General features: G+C 43.0%; 1 protein-coding gene across 1 annotated transcript in view; it reads right to left on the reverse strand.

Moving 5' to 3' along the window:
- LOC149449696 (5-hydroxytryptamine receptor 3A-like) overlaps positions 1 to 20,311 on the reverse strand; it is a 79,839-nt gene extending 59,528 nt beyond the window's left edge. Inside the window, exons 1-3 of the mRNA XM_089692855.1 lie at positions 20,240 to 20,311; positions 15,130 to 15,278; positions 10,141 to 10,185 (exon numbers count right to left, since the gene is read on the reverse strand). Coding sequence (XP_089548981.1) covers positions 10,141 to 10,185; positions 15,130 to 15,278; positions 20,240 to 20,285 — 240 coding nt within the window. The 5' untranslated portion in view covers positions 20,286 to 20,311. The remainder of the gene's footprint in view (positions 1 to 10,140; positions 10,186 to 15,129; positions 15,279 to 20,239) is intronic.
- Positions 20,312 to 20,704: the final 393 nt, after the last annotated feature.

Here is a 20,704-nt window from a genome sequence, read left to right on the forward strand (position 1 = left end):
GTAGTGCCCCATCGTTGGTGTCAGTGGGGGGAGTAGTGCCCCATCGTTGGTGTCAGTGGGGGGAGTAGTGCCCCATCGTTGGTGTCAGTGGGGGGAGTAGTGCCCCATCGTTGGTGTCAGTGGGGGGAGTAGTGCCCCATCGCTGGTGTCAGTGGGGGGAGTAGTGCCCCATCGCTGGTGTCAGTGGGGGGAGTAGTGCCCCATCGCTGGTGTCAGTGGGGGGAGTAGTGCCCCATCGCTGGTGTCAGTGGGGGGAGTAGTGCCCCATCGCTGGTGTCAGTGGGGGGAGTAGTGCCCCATCGCTGGTGTCAGTGGGGGGAGTAGTGCCCCATCGCTGGTGTCAGTGGGGGGAGTAGTGCCCCATCGCTGGTGTCAGTGGGGGGAGTAGTGCCCCATCGCTGGTATCAGTGGGGGGAGTAGTGCCCCATCATTGGTGTCAGTGGGGGGAGTAGTGCCCCATCATTGGTGTCAGTGGGGGGAGTAGTGCCCCATCATTGGTGTCAGTGGGGGGAGTAGTGCCCCATCACTGGTGTCAGTGGGAGGAATAGTGCCCCATCATTGGTGTCAGTGGGAGGAATAGTGCCACATCATTGGTGTCAGTGGGAGGAATAGTGCCCCATCATTGATGTCAGTGTGGTGGAGGGGAGAAATAGTGCCCCATCATTGGGGTCAGGGGGGGGAGGAATAGTGCCCCATCATTGGTGTCAGTGGGAGGAATAGTGCCCCATCATTGATGTCAGTGTGGTGGAGGGGAGAATAGTGCCCCATCATTGGGGTCAGGGGGGGGGGAAATAGTGCCCCATCGTTGGTGTCAGTGGGGGGAGGAATACTGCCCCATCGTTGGTGTCAGTGGGGGGAGGAATACTGCCCCATCGTTGGTGTCAGTGGGGGGAGGAATACTGCCCCATCGTTGGTGTCAGTGGGGGGAGGAATACTGCCCCATCGTTGGTGTCAGTGGGGGGAGGAATACTGCCCCATCGTTGGTGTCAGTGGGGGGAGGAATACTGCCCCATCCTTGGTGTCAGTGGGGGGAGGAATACTGCCCCATCCTTGGTGTCAGTGGGGGGAGGAATACTGCCCCATCCTTGGTGTCAGTGGGGGGAGGAATACTGCCCCATCCTTGGTGTCAGTGGGGGGAGGAATACTGCCCCATCCTTGGTGTCAGTGGGGGGAGGAATACTGCCCCATCCTTGGTGTCAGTGGGGGGAGGAATACTGCCCCATCCTTGGTGTCAGTGGGGGGAGGAATACTGCCCCATCCTTGGTGTCAGTGGGGGGAGGAATACTGCCCCATCCTTGGTGTCAGTGGGGGGAGGAATACTGCCCCATCCTTGGTGTCAGTGGGGGGAGGAATACTGCCCCATCCTTGGTGTCAGTGGGGGGAGGAATACTGCCCCATCCTTGGTGTCAGTGGGGGGAGGAATACTGCCCCATCCTTGGTGTCAGTGGGGGGAGGAATACTGCCCCATCCCTGGTGTCAGTGGGGGGAGGAATAGTACCCCATCGTTGGTGTCAGTGGGGGGAGGAATAGTACCCCATCGTTGGTGTCAGTGGGGGGAGGAATAGTGCCCCATCGTTGGTATTAGTGACACAAATGATGGGGCACTATTCCTCCCACTGACACCAATGATACTTACCTTGCTGACCCCTGCTCCAGCCTGGGCTCGCTCTCTCACTTACCTGTCAGCTGTCTTCCTTCTCTGGCCTCTCCTCTTCACTCGCTCCCTCGGTCTTCTTTGATGTACGCGCGCTGCCGCTTGGCTCCTCCTCTCCAAGCTCCACCTCCTCGCCGGTGATTGGCCGCCTGTGTGCCTCTCCTGAGCTACAGTTCCGGTGGCCAATCAGCGGCGAGGAGGCGGAGCTGCTGAGCGATCCCGGAGGTGTGGCCGGGTGACAGCAGCGTATCATCCCGCCCACACATCGCCGGAGACTGCAGCGGTGTCTCGGTTCCTAAGACCATCGGAAATATGTGTTTTCCGATGGTCTTAGGCGACCCATGGGAAATGGTCGTTCGACCCCCAAAGGGGTCGCGACCCCCAGGTTGAGAACCGCTGCTCTAGAGGGCAAGGGGTTAAGGGTTTTCATTGTGGTGAAGTATAATATTTCATAAATAATTGAAAACATACTAAAAGGTTTATTTTGAGCTGCTTTTTTTAACCATGGTGAACTATTTTTTTTGTTTTTGAATATCCTAGAATACTTATGGTATATCTTTAAAATATTAAGCCCTGGTTCACACCAATACAATTTGTCATGCAATTTGACAGTTCAAAATCACATGACAAGTCGCACCCTATTTGTGCCTATGGAACCCGTTCAAATCAGTGCAACTCTGACTTGCACCGATTTTGAAAAAGGTTCCTGCACTATTTTCGGCGATTTCATGTGTGATTTGCATTGACGTTTGTGCATGAAGTCCCACAGATGTTGGCAAGCAAAACATGAAATTGCTCTGACTAGCGGCTTTGAAATTGCTCTATTTCAGCCAGGGGCGGACTGACAACTCATGGGGCCCCCGGGCAATAGGGGATCATGGGGCCCCTATGTCCTTGCCCAAACTCAAAAAAGCCTATGAAAAAGGTACCAGGGGCATCTCATGGGGCCCCCTACTGACCCCGGGCCCTCGGGCAGTGCCCGAGTTTCTAAATGGTCAGTCCGCCCCTGACTTCAGCTGAAATAGCGCAATTTCAAAGCCACAATCGGTGTGAACAAGGGCTAAAAAAACAAATCCACATGGTAATAACTTTTGAGCTCAACTATTTTTGGTATCTGGGAAAAATTGCACTGTTCAAAAACAACTAAGAAAGAAAAAGGTGAAAGATTTAGCCTGGGTTCACACTTCTGCAGTGCAGCATATCGCATGTGATTCGCACGGGAACCGCACCGCATTCCTGTGCAAATCACATGCAAATTCTGTGCAGTGCGATTTGAGCCATATATTTTGTATGGCTCAAATCGCACCACATCCAGACCAAAAAAGGTGCAGGACTCTTTTTTTTGTCCACACTAGAATTGGATCGCATGGGTATTCACACCCATGCAATCCGATTCTGCACATCGCACCGCATTTAGCGAACTGATTTCTGGGTGTTGTTACCTTAACATGCACACCCGCAGCAGTTCGCATGAACGAGGTGCGATTGTGATGCGTTGCGAATTCCGCACTGCTTCAATGTGAACCCAGGCTCAAAGTACTGTATGTAATGTACTGTACTGCATGTTCATGCTTATTGTATGCTACGCTTTGTTACATACCTCTAACCATTGGTTTATTTACAAGAGGAAAATTAAATGTTTATTACAAAATGTTTTTGATGCTTGTTTCTTGTTGGATCATCGCCAAGGTCTGATCTCTTTAGGGCTTCCAGAACAAAAATAGATCAGTACAGACAATTTAACATTGTGTCAAGTGTCATTCAAAAGTTTATTTTTCCCAGTTGTTAAGAGTGTTTGGGTATTGTTAAAGTAATGCTAAAGGCAATTTAAAAAAAATGTTATACTTACCTGCTTTGTGCAGTGGTTTTGCACAGAGCAGCCCGGATCCTCCTCTTCTTGAGTCCTCCGCTGGCGTTCCTGGCCCCTCCTTCTTGCTGAGTGCCCCGAGAGCAAGCAGCTTGCTATGGGGGCACCCAAGCAGGCTCACTTCTGAGCCACTGATCTATGTGTCCATTCACACACAAAGCCGCGGCTCAGTCCTGCCCCTTCTCTTTTTGCTCATTGGTTCACTGGCTGTGATTGACAGCCAATGAAAAAGGAGAGTCCCTGGAGAGCCGAGGCTCTCAATGCACATTGTTGGATTGCGTTGGGGTTCAGGTAAGTATTAGGGGAGCTGGGGCTGCTACACAAAGGTTTTTTGCCTTCTTGCATAGAGTTGGATACAATATACCATATACACCCTGCTGAACCAGCCAAGACTTGAACCATCATCTTTAGTGCTCCAAGCAGTCTGACTGTGCAGTTTAAATAAACAACTATGTTTCCTGTTCAGTGTCATTGTGCACCTCTACCTACTTCTGGAGATTCCTGTTTGTCTGCTTACGGGCCTATTCAATCCTAGTTGTCTGATGTGTCTTTTGTGTATCTGTCCCCAGTAGTTAGGGTGAGTCCCTAGTAGCTTGGGTAAGTCCGAGAAACACAACCTGGGAACTCTCTGCACTGTAAACCATCTCCACCACCAGGAGTACTGGAGAAGACTCTGCGCCTCAGCCCTTCCAATGGCCCTCACCTTTAATGTATGTGTGGGCATACTGTATTCTCCTCAGATATTGTAGTACCCATAGGTGCCCTTCCTGTCCTAGATTCCTTGTGTACCTCAACTGGCATTCTGTGTCCTTCATGCCAGTAAGACCAGCACTTCAGTGCTGCTCTAGGCTCCTGCCATTTATGTGAGTCCTGTATTCTGTGCTTTCTAACACTCTCTTATCTGTGCTTCCCTGCTCCTGGTCAACTGTAGAGTCCATGATCCCAGTCATGCATTATAGGCCCCCTTTGTGACAGTCTATGGTATGATAGGCTATACTTGAAAAATTCAGACTAGTGTAGTCAGTTTATGCTGTATATGCGGAGGATAACATTTTCTGATTACCGGATTGATAAATGGGACAAAGGGACAAAGGGTGTGCAAGCCTTTACCAAGAATGAGGTATACAAGTTGAAAGATTGGCTGCAATCCAAGTATTCAGAATATTCCCATACTACGTCAAAGAGAAGCATAAGCAAGCCATAGATGGTCTGAATCTTGGCTGGTTCAGCAGGACCCGATCGAGATTTGAACCATCTAACGACAGGCTGATTGTACCCAATTTAAGTGTTGTGCGGCTTGGGTACAACCAGCTTGATGGATTTTTCATGCAATTATTGCAGCAGCAAACCTGACTTGCACAGTTTCATCCCTTATTCAGGATTGAACAACATGCATATTCCTCAGTCATTCTGGGCACTATCCTATCGAACTCTCTCATGTTACACCCTTGAGTCCATCCTGATCTGATGGTTTATGTGTCTGTACAACCTCATATGATTGATACTGATGGGTGCTGGAGAAAGGAAGGTGTTGTGCTATGTCAAAGGAAACAGGACGGCTACATGAGACAGCAATTCTGGCACAAAGAAGGGTCATGTCCAATAGACACAACCTTATTTTGGGGAAAGGGTACTGGTGCTGGTATCAGATGTCTAGAGAAGCACTGCATTCTGTGTATGGGTTAAATTGTGCTTAACAAGGTAGTCTACCTTAGGGAGTCTATTGTGCATCTTCTCACATTATTAACATGGATATAGCAGGAACATAGGGATGTACCCCTATAACCCCCTAGAATAAAGACTTGATATCAAACCTGACAACCCCATACACCTACAAAAACTCCCTTCGGGATTTGGGACAGAGTTAAAAACTTGGCTGTTAGACTTTGAGCAACAGGATGAGATTTTTAATGTGTTAAAAGATGTTGAGAAAAAAGTTATCATAGACCTCGGCCATTGCTTTTATCATATAGTATTTATATAGCGCCAGGACAGCTATGTATTGTTTTGTGTTTTTTTTTTTTTGTTTTAAGAATGAATAATGCTCTTTAACAACCTGAAGTGAATTGTGCATGATAAAAGTCATAGTTGAAGGAGCATTAACCTCCCTGGCGGTATGATTATTTCAGATTTTTGGTGCTGAAAGCGGTTTTTTTATTGTAGGCCTGCCATTTTTAGGAATAACTCACTGAAATCTGTCCGAACAAGAGTCTATTAAACATCCCGGATAGGATAAAACTTGAAACCCGAAATCATAAATTATAATTTATTAAATAATCATAAAAAATAATAATATAATAATAATAGTAAATTTAATTCAATAATATAATCAAACCAAAAACACTGAAATTTGAAATATAGCGCCAAGTTCGCACATCGCTGAGCTCAGTCGCAGAATCGTTTTCAGTGTCTGATGACGAATTTCCCCACAAATTATTATCACTCAATTCTGCAAGTGGTTCTGATTTACTATCCCTGTTCTCTAGCTAGTCTGAAACCGATTTTGACCTAAAGGGACGCTTTTTGGATGCCATGGACTTTTCCCAGTTTCCAGGCAGAAAGAACAGTCAAAATGCAGGCACGGCACAGGACAAAGCACTCGGGACAAAATGTATGTGAAATGGGTTGAAACAGAAACGTTTTGCTATGTAATAATCGTTTTAACAAAAATGACATTTTTTTAAAACTTTCAAATTTGCCGCCGGTTCCTGCGCCCATATGTCCCGACGTCACAGGGACCAGAACACGGAAGCTGGAGGAGATGGCCGGGGACACTGCAGGGGACACATCGTGGGAGCGAAGGACAAGGTAAGCGCTGCAGGGAATCCCTGAGCAACGCCGCATGGTAAGCCCGAGTGTAGCTCGGGGTTACCGCTTGTGGTACTGAAATTTTACCCCGAGCTACACTCAGGAATACCGCCTGGGAGGTTAAATCTGTATTAGGGATGCACCCATACCATTTTGTTTACAGTGAGTACAATACTTTTTTTATTTGTACTCACCGATATCAATTACCAATACCTGTCTGCAACTGTTTTGTTTACACTTCCGCTGTCAGCAGGGGAACCCCGCTGACCGCTAAATGAATGATTGGTTGTTAAGGATACGGTGGCCCCGCTCCTTAACCACTTTAACTGTCACACCTGTGCACCCCTTACGGACCAGAGCAATTTTTACATTTCTGCTATGGATCTGTTTATTTGGCGATAACTTTGTCATGAACAACACATAACATACACTATACTGCTAAAAGTATTGGGACACCCCTCTAAATCATTGGATTCAGATGCTCTAATCACCTCCATGGCCACAGGTGTATAAAATCACTTAGGTATGCAGACTACTTCTACAAACATTTGGGAAAGAATGGGTCGCTCTCAAGAGCTCAGTGAATTCAAGCATGGTACCGTGATAGGTTGCCACTTGTGCAGTAAGTCCATCTGCGAAATGTCATTATTTTATTAATTTCAGGTACTTCTATAGCATTGTCATTTTACATATACAGTATATATTGTACACTTGCATTAGTCCCTAACCCTCAAGGGGCATACAGTCTAAGGTCCCTAACTTACATTCATGCATACACATACTAGGGCCAATTTAGTCAGGATCCAATTAACCTACCAACATGTGTTTAGAGTGTAGGAGGAAACCTACGCACGCACAGGGAGAACATGCAAACTCCAGGCAGGTGGTGCCGTGGTTGGGATTCAAACCAATGACCCTAGTACTGCCAGGCGGAAGTGCTCACCATTTAGCCACTGTCCTTGCTACTAAATATTCCTCGGTCAACTGTTAGTAGTATTATAACAAAGTGGAAGCAACTGGGAACAACAGCAATGCAGCCACAAAGTGGTAGGTCACGTAAAATGATAGAGTGGAGTCAGCGCATGCAGAAGTCACCAACTGTCTGCAGAATCAATAGATAAAGACCCCTAAACGTCCTGCGGATACCATACCACATGTGTGAGACTTTATTACAGCCTAGATGCATAGAGGGGCCCAAAATCCAAGGAGAACGTTTGGGCTTTCAAGGAGCATAAATTACTCATCTCATTTCCTGACATTTTTTGAGGCCTTGGAGCACCAGGAAAGTGGAAACACTCACAAAATTACCCCATTTTGGAAAGCAAACACTCCAAGGTATTTTCTGAAAGGCATAGTGAACAATTTTTTTCCAGTGCAGGAAAGAAAATTAAAACGTATTTTTTTTTACACAAAGTTGGCAATTAATAAGATATTTCTAATACACAGCATAGGCATATTTAGAATGACACTCCAAAACACATTCTGCTACTCTTCACGTGTATGATAATACCACATGTGTGAGACTTTTTTTTACAGCCTAGCCACATAGAGGGGCCCAAAATCCAAAGAGCACCTTCAGAAGTTCTAAGTGACAGGTTAGGCATCTAATTTTCTGACTACCTATGCCATTTTTGGAGGACCCGGAGCACCAGGACAGCTGACACACCCACAAAATAACCACATTTTGGAAAGCAAAGACATCAAGATATTTTTTTAGGAAACATGATGAGTCTTTTGAAAACTTAATTTTTTGACACAAGTTTTTGGAAAATGTAGAAATAAAATAAAACAAAATTTTTTTTACACATTGTTAATTTAATCATTTATTTCTCAAACACAGTTTGAGCATACTTAGAATTACACCCCAAAACACATTATGCTACACTTCCACTGTCTGAGTTGATTATATACTGGACATTGTATTTTGTGTATTACACAAATCAACCAATTGTGTAAAAAACAATGCACTGTAATGGTTGCCTCTACATAAGTGGTCGGGGAATATAGCTTAGTATAGCGTCACCTATAGCAGTCCCAGGGGATGGCTGGAACTGGTGTCTCACAGGAACATGCAGATTTGTCAGTTCAGGCCACAGACATGGTCAGTATTTAGGGTGTAATTTTGCAACATGGTTAGAGTCCACATCCCCTTTACTTACAGTACTTAATCCAGGAGCTATTTTTCCATCAAGCTCCTTGTCCCTTCTGTTGCTGTAGCAGAGGGACTTGTAATTCTCAGGTCAACAATATACTAGTAGACCAATGATACTTCCTCCAGCTCCATAACCTCACTACAGACCTAAGCTGAAGGAATAGCCTGCAGGAGCCAGAGCATTGTACTGCAATCCATTGATTGTGGTTGCAATGCTTTGCAGAAACATAATACATGCACATTTTGCTTTTTTACAGTATAAGTTATTTGGTTTGATTGTTTTTTTTCTATAAAAGGTGGAATTTTGCTATTAAAATTCACAATTTACATGAATCAATATGGCATATGTTATAATTACCACATCATTCTTTTGAGTACAAAATACTGAATTATGATTATTATTATTATACAGGATTTATATAACGCCACCAGTTTGCACAGCATTTTACAATATAAAGGGGAACAGTACATTTATAATACAGTCTAATACAGAAGGAATAGTAGGGTCCTGCTCATGCAGCATACAATTTAAAGGAAGGGGAGGTGATACAAAAGGTGATAGCTGCGAGGAATGGTCTGATGGAGGTGACTCAAGTACAGTTCTTAGGTGGAGGTGGGGTAGACTTCCCTTAATAATTGAGTTTTCAAAGATCGGCTAAAGGCGGACAGGGTGGGGGCTGACCAGACATAGTGGGGTAGGGAGCTGCAGAGGATGGGAGAGGTTCTGGAGAAGTCCTGGAGGCGAGCATGGGAGGAGGTGACAAGGGAGCTAGAGAGCAAGATATCTTGGGAGGAGTGGATTATTTGGATTTCATCTGCAGATGAGGTTGGTGATGTAGCTGGGGGCGATGTTGTGGATGGCTTTGTACGTTGTATTTAGTATTTTGAATTTTATACATTCGGCTATTGGAAGCCAGTGAAGAAATGGACACAGAGGGGCAGCAGTCGCTGATCGGTTGGTAAGGTGTATAAGTCTAGCAGCAGCATTCATAATAGACTGAAGGGGGGATAGCCTGTGTAAAGGTAGGCCAGAGAGGAGGGAGTTGCAGTAATCAAGGCGGAATATAACCAAGGCATAGACAAGTTGTTTTGTGGTGACGTTAGTCAGGAAGGGGTGAATTCTGGAAATGGTGCGAAGGTTGAGGCAGCAGGATTTAGCCAGTGATTGGATGTAGAGCCTGAAGGAAAGGTCAGCATCTAGGATTATGCCTAGCACCCTGCCATGTGGGGAAGGGCCAATGGTTGTGCTGTTGATCTTAATGGTAAAGTCATGAGTGGGGGATCGGGAAGGAGGAAATATTACAAGCTCGGTTTTAGAAAGATTGAGTTTGAGGAAGTGGTTTGACATTCATACTGGTATGTCGCTCAGCAGATTTGTGATACGTGAAGAGATCAAGGGGGTGAGCTGAAGAGAGGAGAGATAGATCTGGGTGTCATCAGCATAGAGGTGGTATTGGAAGCCATGGGAGATTGTCAACTGGCCTAGGGAGGAGGTGTAGAGAAAGAAAAGGAGGGGCCCAAGTACCTATTTACTGTTATAAATAAGAAAACAGCTGCTCCCAGGTTTCATTGATTGATATAAAACAAAACTGATCTCTTTCACATGTATATCTAAAAGACAAATATTAAAATTACTTGGTTTAATCCATAAGACCTTACCATGTAGAACCAGACAAAGGTTGTGGCAGTTTGCGTTCTCATATCCTGAAACAAATAAGATTTGACAATTGTTATAGAAATTAAGATACTGAGATAAAAGCAAAGACTGTGGGTTCAATCCACTAAAAGCTATAAATGATTGTTCTTTGCTGTACCAGCTATTACTTTCTGCATAGATAACTAGGGATGAACGGGTTCAAGGTGGCCATAGATGATTTATCTTTTTTTAATCAAACAGTGAGCTTATAGAAAAAAATGAACAAATTACTTTATCCATACAGTTGAGGACATAGAGGAATGCTCCCTGCTAAGACATTGTGGGGGGGGGGGGGGGGTATTTACTAAAATTGGAGCGTGCAAAATCTGGTGCAGCTCTGCAGAGAAACCAATTGGATTTAAGGTTTTACTGTCAAAGCTTAGTTAATTGAGGTTTTAAGCAAGTGCTTACAGGGTGTCTGTGTGTATTTTAAACCCTGCTTGCACTGCAAAATTCCTGCGTTAATGTCAATATTGTGATTGCACTAAGCAGTTAGTTAGGCTGCCCAGGTGGGAAGGGGTTAAGTCAGGTTCCGCATTTTCCCAGGCTTTCTGGGCTCTAACCTCCTCCATGTGCTGCTAATTAATACGGGGAGGGCTCTGCTCAGCGCCTGCACGGGAAGGAGAGGCACAGCAGAAAGATGTAACCATTGGCAACATTTCGAGCACTTTTTGAAGATATCCCCTGGAACAGTGGCATATCATAAATGGGTGAGAAGTGCACTGCACTGCACACGGGCCCCAAGGGGGTTGGGGCTCACTGTGCTCTGACCACTCTGCACCCATGGATGAGACAAGCCTGTCACTGCCGCTCTCTAACTCCTGTCACAGGATCTGTGTGACTCAGTTCCCAAACACAGATCCTGTTACTAGAGCTGAGAGCGGCTAGATCTGGGGGCAGGTACTGATCTCAGGAGGGTGCTGATATCATCCACTGGAGCCCAGGAGAAAGAAGTCTCACATGCCTGTGAGAGAGGTCTGAGACGCTGATGTGAGGTCTGTGAATTTAGGGAGGGAGGGGGACTGTGCAAATGAGCTGGAGGGGGGCTGGGAAGACAGAGTATTGGGGAGACTGTGAAGCCTGAGGAAGGGGGAAACTGTTAAGCATGAGGATAGCGGGACTGTGAAGCCTGAGAATGGGGGGACCGTTAAGCTTACCCATATGGAAGAAAAATATATTTAAAATATATTTTAAAAATATTCTTCCCAAATATATTGCCATATATTTGAAATGCTACATTTTTGGCCATATTCAAAATATATTTCAATAAATGTGTGTGTGTGTGTGTATATATATATATATATATATATATATATATATATATATATATATATATACACACTGCATGTTGAAATACGTTTTTATTACAAAATATATGGAAACTATTTTTAATAATACATTTCAAATATACTGTGTCTTTAAAAATACAAATCTACATTTTTGGAATGCATTTAGAAATATATGTTAAAATGACTTTTTTATATGTTAAAAAATCTGAAGAGTATATTTAAAAAATATATGTGTTTTAAAATATATATTTTTTAAATATATTCTTCAGTTTTTTTTAACATATAAAAAAGTCATTTTAACATATGTGTTTACATATATTTACAAATGCATTCCAACATGTAGATTTGTATTTTTAAAGACATACAGTATATTTGAAATGCATTTTTAAAAATAGTTTTCATATATTTTGTAATAAAAATGCACTTCAACATGCAGTATATATAAATACATTTATTGAAATATATTTAGAAATATATTGAATATGGCCAAAAATGTAGCATTTCAAATATATGGCAATATAATTAAGACTGCTATTGCACTGTTGGATTGAATTGCTGAGAATTCTCTGAAGTTACTACAAAGGGGTGCATGGTGGTATATGGCATATCACAAAGAACAGGGCCTAGTACACACACAGGAGGTGAAGAGGAGGACATGTAGTTTCTAAGAGTAACCAACACAAGGGAATGATATGGCAGCCAGCCAGCAGGAGTATGGTACCGGCAAGGGTGACGGGATCTCTGCGTAGTGAGGGGAGCGGTGTGCTATTTCACTCCTGAGAAGTCAGTGCCTGGCTAGGGACCGCATCTGCATGGCGGAGACCTCATGGACCTAGCTGCAGGTACAGAAGGAATTAACCCTGTTAGTTGTGCACACAAGAGGTTTGCGCAGTGTCATGGCGGAACCTGTATTCTGTCACTGGGAGTGAGGTGACAAGAGAGCTGGATTGGTGGAATGGGACCTTGTATTGTGGTGTCTCCTTCAAAATGTCACATTACAAGCACAGGTGTACATATCATGGGACAGTGTGGCGTGTGCAACAAAGCCTCATGGTATGATACAGATGGACTAGGTATATGGCTCACTTCTAACTTGGGGTGCTGCCCTAATGTTGAACCCCACATGAATGCTGCCCCGCCAGATCCCAGGCATTAGTAAGTACGTACACTGGAGGCAGAGAGTAAAGGCCCCATGTGCAAGGGTGAGGTAACTCCGCTCACAAGCTGAAGTTAGAATCTGATTGGGTACCATGCACCGCTGCACCAGATTCTGGGTGCTCCAGTTTTAGTAAATCCCCCCCATTGCATTCTGACAGCGGGACTCCCCTGTCAGTGGGGATGGCCATACATGGATGGAAATTCGTCTGATCCCTGCTGAACCAGCCAAATTTCAATCCATCTTTTGCTAGCTTCAGTTCGAGGCAGGTTCAGAGAACATGCCTGAAGTGCTGGTGCCAAATCTGAACCCTATTGACGTCAGAGAGAGTCAAATGGACATTTTCTAGGCTAATAGGCAAGTGATTATCAAACAAATTGCATTGGGGTCTGGGCAATGAACTGGAGGATTTGTACCAAAGCAAAAAATGTATACAACCTACTACATCAAAACTGACATGTACAAATAATAAGCCCTGGTTCACACATATGCGGTTTCAATGCGTTTTGAACTGAAGAAATTAGAAGAGATTAGGAATAACGTGTTTCTATGGAGGCTTTTCATATATATGCAGTTGAGCCGCACTGCTTTCTGTTAAAAGGGTCCTGTGCAAGTTTTGACCAGTGTGATCTGTTTTTGACATTAGATAGACTTGAATGGAAATCACATGAGAAAACAGTTGTGTATTCAGATGTGTTGTGGGGATTTACACAGCAGCTAATCCCTGAATCACACTACAAAATGGAGCGAATTTGCACTGCATATGTGTGATCCTAGGGTAATAAATGCAGATTAAGGTGTCGCACATGGCAGCATTCTGTTTGTAAACTAATTACCAGGGATTCCCTTTACTTAATGGGGGACCCCTACACAAAAAAAATGCTGTGGGGTTCCTCATAACAGTACATATCAGATCCTTATCCTTGATAAGGGTCTGGAATGGATCTCAACGAGGACTGCACGCAAAAAAAAAGGATGTAGGATTCCCCTCCATGCAGATTGTCAGGTCAGGATGTGCCCCTGCCTTTCAGAATCATACCAGGCTACATTCCCTTACATGGGGATGTATTTTAGCAGGGGAACCATGATGATGAGGCCCGGTGGTTGTGGTGGTCTGCAGGCTAGACTCACAGTACTCCAAGACTGACTGCTAGCTATAGTACTCCAAGACTTAGTGGCAGCAAAACTAACCCCTTGTCCCCCCGCTGCCACTGACAGAGAAGAGAATGCTCCTGCAACGTCACTGAAATGGTATAAGACTGGAGGAAAAAGGTACAGTATGTATCTTTTTTTTTAAAGAAGAACCTAAGGTATCTTTCAATCTTTAGTACCTTCAACTTGAAGGGCCTTAGCTTTAAAGAGGACTTCCTTCCATGAATTCCTGTCCCAGTAGATGTATCACTTAGATACTTTTGCCTCCATCCAAGAAACCCATTTCCATACTTGAATCCCTCTACTAGTACCAGAGATATTTTGGTACTGCTATTTTGGTTCTTGGTACAGAAATGCATTTTAGAGCACAAAGGGTGTTTGCACATACCTTTATATACATTGTTCTGTCCTAAATCACGGATGTGCCACTATACAGATAGATTGGACTCTTTAGAGGGAATCGCTCCCTCAGGGAATCCATAGGCATCTCTGTGGCAGCTGTCTAATTGGATTCTGCAACTTCTAGTAACTTCTGTCAGCCATCTTGGTGTGGGGCCTTATAAATTTCAGTGCACCAGTCATTTGGGCATGCCTGGAGCAAGTGGTAGGTTAGGGATAGATAACCCATTGTTTTTGAGAGTGTATAGTGCAGGGAGAGGTTCCTATGGAGTAGGATCAGTGCAGGCACGATGTCTGTGCAGAAGAACATTCTCGTGTCCTGATTGCTGCCTCAGTATACTGAATACTGCCATCCCTCCTGCAGAAGCCATCCTCTGGTAACACAGGCCCAATCCTGGTGAGACTGTACAGTTTCCAACTGCTATATTGTAATCACTGAGAACCAATACACCCCAGAGTGTTTCTCAAAGCTTTATTGAAATTACCCGGTTATTCCAACCCCATAAAGGGCTGACTTTGAAAGGGCCCATCTTTCCTGGTCCTCAGACCTTGAAACCATCAGAAAGGCTTCCATTTGCTTTCTTCCAACCAATGCCCTCTAACATAGACCGCTATGACTAAGCCCATGAGCAGGTGAAACACGTTGGAGGGCCGTGGCTTGGTAGGAGGCAAAGCTGAAGCCTTTCTGTCACATATAAAATTGGGTGGCGCTCTGCTGTGTGCTTCTATTTGTTTTCCAAGTTGCTGTATCCACTGCTATTTTGCTTGAATGCCAATGCCTATAGAAACTGTCCTATTTGATTATTACTGACCTAGTAGAACTGTGTGTGATCTCTCCCAGACTGGGCATCCCAACCCTTCAAGGGCTTTGAGATACAATTTTTTATTTTTTTTGCAAAAATAAAGTAACTGTATTAGTTTGATTCAAAACACACAGAAGATTATGAAGATCTTACCAAATCTACAATGGAGTATAATGTCATGTCAACGTACACTGTGGATGCATTCTGCCAATTCTTCACTGGGCGCACCTTTGAGGCACTTTCTAGGTTTAACGAATTCAACAGATTTTGGTAACTACAGTCAGGCTGACACCATCCTTTATCTGTGAATAAAAAAGCCACATAATTTAGATCAGTGGTTATAAACTTTTGAGGTATAGGGTCTCAACTGTAGCCCCTGAAAGCACCAAGTGACCACACATAATATTCAGTATATGTAATGCGACAGAAGACTAACAGTAACAGACATTGGAGTGGAGAGAGTCAGAGACTGTAAAAGTTTCAAGGAACTTTCTGTGCAGCCCCTAGCATATAATAAGTACCTTTGAGGGCAAATGTATGGGAGCTAAATTGCTTGCTTATTTTTTAGAGTTTCAGGCACCAAGACTGTCATCCTAATCTTTACTACCTAGTGATATGTTGATATGAAACTAGTATACAGGATAGAAGTTTAATATTTTGTAGACTTTGCTGGCTGCCTGATTCATGCAGGTCAGTGCCTCCCTAGACAGTGAAGCCATGATCGGAATCTGTACCCAGGACCGGTGCTAAACTATTTTGTGCCCTAGGCAAGACCAGCTACTTGCACCCCCCAAAAAAAACCCATAAATAATAAAATTTTCAACAAAACATGAAACTACTAAATTTATTTTAATTTGCAAAAATAAGTGCCATAAGATGTCACCAGCACCAATATTAAAGACAAAATCAGTGTCACGGACAGACTGTATCTGTGGCTGGCAGGGTGACTGTTGCAGTGAGCGGAAGATGATGGATCCCAGGCTGGAATTCCCCAGGCAATGGGGGGGAGATAAAATGCTGTGATAGCAGGCATCCCAGCCCACACACAGAGAGAACCCCTGAACTGAGCAATCCCACACAGTGACAGGCCCGACACAACACACCACCAACAACACTGAAACAGATCAGCAGGCTTTGGGATTGTGATGATGTCATCAGTCATTGACATTGCACATGTGATGGACGATCAGTCAGGTCATACTCACACAAACACGAGGCATCAGAGTCAGACATTACCTTCCTCCGCAGGTGCAGCTCCACCTCCACTGATGAATGGGAGGAGAATAACTGGAACTCCACAGTGATCAGCAGCCGCTAGCCAGCTTGCAGTAAGGGACTGAGTCTGAGAGAAACACTGGAAGGAGCGGCAGCTCCACTGCTACACTGGCCCCAGACACCCGGCATCTTCCTCTGTCCTTTCTTCCTTCCCTCTGCTGCCCCTCCCCTCAGCTGGAGGATCATTCAAAGAGGGTGCTGGCCTGTGCTGCGCCCAGGTGCCCCTAGGTGGCAGTGTGCCCTAGGCAGCTGACTAGTTTGCCTAGTGAAAGCGCCAGCCCTACCCGTACCTAAAAGGAGAAGTAAAGCCCACTGTCAGTGTTTCTTGCCGGCTGTTCCCTGAATATTGTTTCTTGTCCTGTCTATCTATGACTGCAATTATAAGATCATGCTTATTATGACTTCTCTATAATTTGAGAGCCATGTTTTTCCAGTAAGCCTCTGCTGTGCTTTCCTGGTGGTGGTGATTCTTTTGGAGTGGGTCGCACATTATTTGAAATTTTCTATGTAACAGTTTTTGGCGATATTCACAAAATGTGGATTTTATTTCACAATTCATTTTATTTTGCTGTTATATGATGCTGTTTGATACACACATTTGATGTACAATCTAGACATGTGCACGCTGGAAATTTTCATTTTATTTTATTTCTGATGCATTCATTCATTGAATAATTTCTTTATATCATATGCATTATGTTGAACCGTTTCATTTATTAAATTTTGTATCTTTGGCATTCACTTTGTATATTTGTTGGTTTGTGTGGATTAAAAAAAAAATTGGCAGTTTTTTTTAAGATTTCTATATATTAGTTTTTGGTTTCACTATTCAAAATTTTTGAAAAGGAAGGGGAAAGAGAGGTGCCAAGCCGCCAATGGTGTAGCAGGGTTTATTCGATATAAAGGGTTAAAATACAGTGAATATGCTCTCACAAAAGTCACGGATGGCAGGCATGTAACCAGCTTGTCCTAGGCAACACTAAAATTGGGCGGCACCACAACTCTCGGCCAGGGCCATCTTTAATATTGCTTGGACCCATGGTAAACATTGCAGAAGATGTCCTCTGCTTCTGCTAACACAGAGATGAGTGCCTCAGACCTTTCACTAGATGACACTAGGGAATTAGCAGACTCCATACTTGCTTTCCCTACTACTAACCAGCCAGGTTTAGAAACCACCTTAAAGGTCTCACTGAGAAGCACTATTCATACCGATAGATGGAGGAACGATATTTTCCTCATGACCCTGCCTGAAAATAGAAGCACAATAGCTCAACTTGATAAATCGTATACCATAACGTTATTCGCAGATGATGTAATTTTGATGTTAATGAACCCGACTCTTTCCCTGGCCAAAGCTTACGAGACATTACAACTTTTTAATGAAGTGTCTTACTATAAAGTTAATTAAACCAAATCTAGTATTTTAAGCGTCAATATCAACTCTGGGCTGCAAGCCTCTCTACAGGCACAATTCTTTTTCCCATGGAACAAGGGATCGTTAAAATATTTGGGCATCTCTCTAACATTCCCTATTAGCAATCTCTTTACAGCAAACTACAACCACCTCATTGAGATGTGTTGAGACCTAGAGAAATGAAAGAGGCATTACTTATCATGGTCAGGCAGATTGGCAGCAGTTAAGATGCTTATTCTCCTGAAGATCTTGCACTACTTTAGAACATTGCCCATTGGTATATCCAGAAACTTTTATCAAACTCTTCAAACTAAGATTTCCAAATTTTCTTGGTTAAACAAAAAATCCAGATGTTCTTTTGCTGTTCTTGTGCAACATAGAAAAGCAGGAAGCATGGGAATGCCATCCTTAAAAGATTACCACACGGCGTCCATTTTGTACCAGATGCAGTTCTGGATATCAACCCTTAAGCTTCAAATTTGGTGCCAAATATACAATGCCTGTACTCCCTCAGGGGATTTGCGTTCCCTATTGCTGGTACCCAAACAGTGTCAGAATACAATAACCCAATCACATCCCACTATTACGGCGGTATGCACCGCGTGGAACTGCCTTCTTAATGAAGGAAATAATGCTCTTAACACCACAAAAATTCCCATACCGCTGCATTCTCTTAAACTCCTCCTTCAGGGGGTTTCTTTCACACACTGGGTGGATAAAGGGATCCACAATATTTCAGATCTATTCCGCTTAGGGAAGGTGATTCCGTTTGAGGAACGTACTAGCCAAAAAATTTCACATACCCCAACATGACTTTTTACTATATGCCAAAGTGGTAACGTCTTAAATATCATAAAATTCTAGAGCTGATTATCCCAACTCAGGCATGGTCGTTCTGGAATTCTTTTCCACCAGAGAAAGGGGGAATATCCCTCTTCTATACCATACTTCAATCTAAAATGGTTTTCACCAAATCTACTCCTTTGGCCTAATGGGAAAGAGAACTAAACTTATCTATTACAGAAGCTCAGTGGCTAAAAGTAATCAAATGTAACTATTCATTCTCCAGGTGCTCAACCTACTGGGAATTGGCACAGAAAATCCATCTTAGATGGTATTTGACCCCCTATACAATAGCTAATTTTCTAAAGGGGGCTCCAATGTTTGTTGGAGAGTGTGCGGCCAGGTTGGGACGTGGATCCACATGTTTTAGACTGGTCCTAACATTAGAGGGTATTGGACCCAAGTGATCAGACTACTGAAACAAGTACCTGGTTTCCTCAATAGTATTACTGTGGAACAGGCTCTTTTAAATGTGAATATTGATAAATGTCCTTTCCCCATGAAACCTATATATATTAAATATTCTAGCTACAGTACGCCTCTTAATTGTTAGAAAATGGAAATCTGCATTGGTCCCTACCATAACAGAAGTTAAACAGCATTTAGATGTAATATGCGAATACGAATGAATGCTGGCATATAGAGATGGATCCGCTGATTACTTTCACAAAAGATGGCATTCTTGGAAGCAAGTTGTGCAACTACAGGTAGGTGACTTTATTGTGGTTTATTTTAACTGGATGCCAACTTGTCATATCACTGTTTGTTGTTTTACATTCAATGTGCTGTTGATGTCATTCTAAAATGCCATAATGTGTGCTGGATTGATACTTCTATGTACGATATCCTCCTGTTTTCTTTTTGCTTTTCCTTTGTCTCATATCTTTCCCATGTTGGGAAATTCATTGAAGACTCAATAAAGATTATTTGAAATATATTTAATTTGTAAATGTCACAGTCAGTCAGTTCAGTTCCACAGTCTAATGCAATTCTTAGGTTTGAAAACTTCGGGGGGCCAAATTTTGCATTACTTATTACGTTGCATCCAAAAATTATATAAAAAAGAATAACAAATTCACTTGAAATGTTGAAACCAAAAACTAATATATAACAATCTTAGAAAAAAACAAAAAACTGCTACATTTTTAAAATCCACCTGGACCAATGAATATACGAAACAAATGCCAAGGATACAAAATGAATTCCAAAAACAAATCAGTTCAACATAATGAATATGACAAATTGACATTTTTCAATTAAAAAAACCATCCAAAACAAAATGAAAAATGAGTGCACGTCTAACTTTAAATACACACACACCATAATATACCATATCTTCTCGGTATTGTTGTGTGGATAAGTCAGCAAACAATGGGGATTAAAAAAAAAAATCTAATTGTTAATTGCCTGTTTTTCCTCACGGAGCTCAGCCAATAGCAAAGTTACATATAGTTACATAGTTAGTCTGGCCAAAAAAAGACAAAAGTCCATCTAGTTCAACCATAAAAGAAAAAAACAATATAATCCTATACCCAGAGTAGATCCAGAGGAAGGCACAAAACCCAGCATCTGCTGGAGTCAAAGGTAATCTGGCAAGATTACAGGTCTGGTATGAATATATTATGCAACAACTGAATGTATCTTTAGGTTTTGACTTCAATGAAACATTAAAATATTCAATACAATTTTCTGTCTTCAATAATGAATGCTATAAGGTATATCACTTACCTACAAAGATCGAAGAGAGCAGCAGGATCAGCATATGTAGAGACATTTTAATAGAGGATTCAGCTCCATTAATCCCCCATAGTGAAAGACTTTGTAGAACTGGTTGTGGGAGGGATGTAGAAGAATGCAAAGCATATTCAAATAGTGGAAAAACTTGTTTACCACCATCATCTCTATCCTTTGGCAAATGGACAAGTGGGCAAGTTTTACATAACTTAAATTGTCACTCGATGACTTATATTACTGATTTATTGCTTGCAGTATCTCCTTGGGCTATGAGTGACTTTTAGCAAAACTGCTGTTCCATTTTTAGGGTAATTTTCATAGAAACAAAAGTTTTGAGCCCAGTTTTTTTTTTTTACCATTTACAGCAATTCTCTTTGATTGTTGCTACTGTATATAATCTTTGTTTTACAAGTAAACATTTAACACATGACAAGGAAATTGTCAAACAAAGGGTACAGC

This window comes from Staurois parvus, unplaced genomic scaffold, assembly GCF_062004578.1.
Source record: "Staurois parvus isolate SC_StPar_1 unplaced genomic scaffold, SC_StPar_1.0 ptg000607l, whole genome shotgun sequence".
Lineage (NCBI taxonomy): Eukaryota > Metazoa > Chordata > Amphibia > Anura > Ranidae > Staurois > Staurois parvus.